Genomic DNA, 3644 nt, shown 5'->3' with positions numbered 1-3644 from the left:
GTTTTCAAGAGAGAGTTAGATTTAGCTCTTAGAGCTGTAGGAATCAAGGGATATGGGGAAAAAGCCAGAACGGGATACTTATTTTAGATGATCAGCCGTGAATGGTGGTGCTGGTTCGAAGGGCCGAATGGCCTAGTCCTGAACCTTTTTCTATGTTTCTCACTTTATGTAGCCCTGACATTTTCTCTCTCTCTATCCCTCTCCCACCTACAGTAAATCGCACTAGCTTCTCATTTGCACCCGACAAACAGCTAAGAATGGCCTGTTTCTTTTAACATCGTTTATTTTTGTGCATCTTTCGTTCATTGTTCTTCACCTTTCCATATCTCTTGTTTCACTTTTCCCTAACCAGCCTGAAGTATGGTCTTGACCCGAAATACCACCCATTCCTTCTCTCCAGAAATGCTGCATGTGCCACTGAGTTACTCCAGCTTTTTGTGTCTATGGACTGGGCAGTGTTCATCCATTTGTGCAATCATCTTTGATTCTGGTCATTCAAGTTGCTGAACCAGGCCATGATGCAATTATAGAAATTAAATACGTATTTGTTGGCAGACTGAATTTCCCCAGTCTTAGAAGTAGAAACATTGATGCACTTTCTTTATGATTGCATCAATGTGCTGGGGCCAGGACAGATCTTCAGAAATATGCATGCCCAGGAATTTAATACAGTTGCATATGGATGTGCAGAGACCCAGTTCCCTGAGCTTGGTCTTGGACTGTGGCTGATTTCCCTTTGTCCACCTCCCTGCTGTCAGTGCTGGAGCTGTACTGGGCAGTCTCCATGCAGTTCTGAGGTGGTTTGTGCAGGTCTGTGCCCTTACAGTGTTGGGAGTGGCTGGTGCAAATCTCTCAGACCACAGGCTGTGTGGTCTGTACTGGGCTGTGACTTCACAGTGTAGTGCAGGGGGTGTTCCTGTCTTTATCTGTACAGGAGGGGTTGGTGTTAGAAATCTGTTGCCCCACAGGGAATTGTGAGGTCCATGTCATTACATTATTGTGCGGTGTGATGGTCAAATAGTGTGTTTTCCAGGCCTGTCTCCTTGCAGTACAGTGCAGGGAAGTTTTATTGTTTCCTGTTGGTACACGTAACAATAATAAACCTAAATGTTTTTAATTCACACAGTGAGTGCCAGTCATCTGTCATTGTATAAAATACAAGTCATAAAGTGATAGAGCTGTACAGCATGGAAACCTTGTCCATACCAACTAAGTTGACATATTGGGCTAGTCTCTTTTACCTACTTTTGGCCCATACCCCTCTAAAACCTTCCTGGCCTTGTATCTGTCCAAATGTCATAATTGTATCCACTCCTATAGATTCTTCTGGAAGCTCATTCCAGATGTGGACGACACTCTGAATAAAAGTGTTGCCCTTGAGGTTTCTCTTAAATTTATTCCATCTCACTTTCATCGTGTGCCTTTGATTTTTTGAATCTTCTACCCTGGGGGGAAAAAACTGTTCATTCAGTTTATCCTGCTCATCAGTTTCTTGTACACATCAAAAAGGTCACTGTTTAGCCTTCAATGCTGCAAAGTATAAAGTCCCAGCCCATCCATCCCTGCACTGGCCCTGCTTGTAGCTTCTAGAGAGGAATGTGGTGGGGCGCTTACCATTGGTAGCGCAGCGCTTCATCTCATTGGTAATATGAAATAGGCCAATCGTAGAGCTGCCTCGTTCTCCAATGACCAGACGCCAATAGGAAAACAACCGTCGCTCCACAAAAGAACTGACATTTGAAAAGCCCGCCCAAAAATAACATATATTTTCAGCAATACCTTAGACTTTAAGAAATTAATGACACATTTATGTATGATAATGGATCCCCGCATCCACAATTATTCTATGCTGACCCACCTACAAAACACACCGAGTGTGAATTAGTTTCATGGTGAGAGACTCCAAGGAATGCATTCTTACTATTTTAAACCGCTAACCTATGGGAACAAGATCGCTCTTTGCATAAACGACATTAGAGTATTGACGGTAGACAAACATGCTGGAGAAACTCAGCGGGTGAGGCAGCATCTATGGAGCGAATAGCACTATTTTCGGTCAACTATTGACGATCAATTGTCTAATGACTCTCGGAGCCGTCGCAGCAATGTTTCTCGAATAGAAACCGGGACTCACACGTTCAAAACAACAGACTGCAGTCAATAAAAGTCAGTCACTTCACAAGTAAAACAGCGGCAGCAACAAACACACAAACATCTTGTTTACGTTAATTCAATCTGAAGGGATGGATCACTGAGAGAAGTGTATGAAGATTGAGACAGACTAACGAGAAAGGCGAGGGTGAAGTTTCTGTTTCAATGAGGTGGGCAGGAATGTACTCGCCTCGAGATTATACCGGGTTTCGACTGCTAATTTGATCAAATTAAACAGAAGAACTATCGCCTGCGATTGAAATATCGAACCAGTTGGAATATGTGGTCGCCGCCTTTGTCCCTCCAACCGGCCTCATCATTATGGAGATGGTGTAACTCAGTGTCTGTGGAAGGACTGATCAGCGACTGAGGTGCGCGCGTGGAAAGTGCGTAATAAAGGCGTTTGTTGTCCTTGAACCCGGAGCGCGTGAGAAAAGGGGGCGCAGAGCGAACAGGGGCTGGTCGTGTACACACCATTATGAGCCGTGTTGGCATTTACATCGAAACCAGTTACACTTGAATGACTGAAGTCAGACTCCACTCAGCAGCAGTCTCTGCGGCATCAATGCAGATAAAACCCCGCAGAAAGAAGAGAACATTGATGTAAAAGGACATTAGAAAGCCACAGCTCTTTCTTCTGCCGGATTAGTGGCTCTTAAAAGAGCCGTTTGTTGTTGGTGGAGAGGTGGAGTTTAGGCGCGCTCCCCGCGGATGCGGCGGGCCAGCTGGATGTCTTTGGGCATGATGGTGACTCGCTTGGCGTGGATTGCGCACAGGTTGGTGTCCTCAAAGAGCCCCACCAGGTAAGCCTCGCTGGCCTCCTTCAGGGCCATGATGGCCGAGCTCTGGAAGCGCAGGTCTGTCTTGAAGTCCTGAGCGATCTCCCGCACCAGGCGCTGGAAGGGCAGTTTGCGGATGAGCAACTCGGTGGATTTCTGGTAGCGCCGGATCTCCCTCAGAGCCACGGTGCCGGGCCTGTAGCGATGAGGCTTCTTCACTCCGCCCGTGGCTGGAGCGCTCTTCCGCGCCGCTTTGGTCGCCAGCTGTTTGCGAGGAGCTTTCCCTCCGGTCGATTTGCGCGCTGTCTGCTTGGTCCGGGCCATTCTCCTTCAACAGTGGGAGCACAGTGTGAAACAAAGATCATAGAGGAGATCAAAGTTCACCTCCTCTATGATCTTTGGTGTGAAATACAGGGACTGAATGACGGAGGTACACAAAATTGCTGGGGAAACTCAGCGGGTGCAGCAGCATCTATGGAGCGAAGGAAATAGTCGCCTATTTCCTTCGCTCCATAGATGCTGCTGCACCCGCTGAGTTTCCCCAGCAATTTTGTGTACCTTCGATATTCCAGCATCTGCAGTTCCCTTTTGAACACTGAATGACGGAGCCGGCTCTGGGACCCGCTTTTGTAGCGTTGGTGAAGGGCCGGCCCACAGCCTCTGAATGGGTGGAGCAGAGATGTCACTCACCGTGTCCCATCCCTGCGAGTGGCT

General features: G+C 47.3%; 1 protein-coding gene across 1 annotated transcript; it reads right to left on the bottom strand.

Annotated features, from left to right (window-relative positions):
* Window positions 1–2791: 2791 nt before the first annotated feature.
* On the bottom strand, window positions 2792–3286 carry LOC116968631 (histone H3-like). Its single transcript, XM_033015395.1, has one exon. It carries the CDS (start codon window positions 3252–3254, stop codon window positions 2844–2846), a length of 411 nt encoding a protein of 136 aa, XP_032871286.1. The 5' UTR covers window positions 3255–3286; the 3' UTR covers window positions 2792–2843.
* Between the last annotated feature and the right edge of the window lie 358 nt (window positions 3287–3644).

This window comes from Amblyraja radiata, chromosome 45, assembly GCF_010909765.2.
Source record: "Amblyraja radiata isolate CabotCenter1 chromosome 45, sAmbRad1.1.pri, whole genome shotgun sequence".
In the NCBI taxonomy this organism is placed as follows: Eukaryota; Metazoa; Chordata; class Chondrichthyes; order Rajiformes; family Rajidae; genus Amblyraja; species Amblyraja radiata.
Note: the sequence above shows the minus strand (reverse complement) of the source record. Positions and strands in the feature narration are given on the sequence as shown.

Coding starts and splice junctions, on each gene's coding strand:
- LOC116968631 (XM_033015395.1), bottom strand. CDS start 3,254: ATGGCCCGGACCAAGCAGACAGCGCGCAAATCGACCGGAGGGAAAGCT.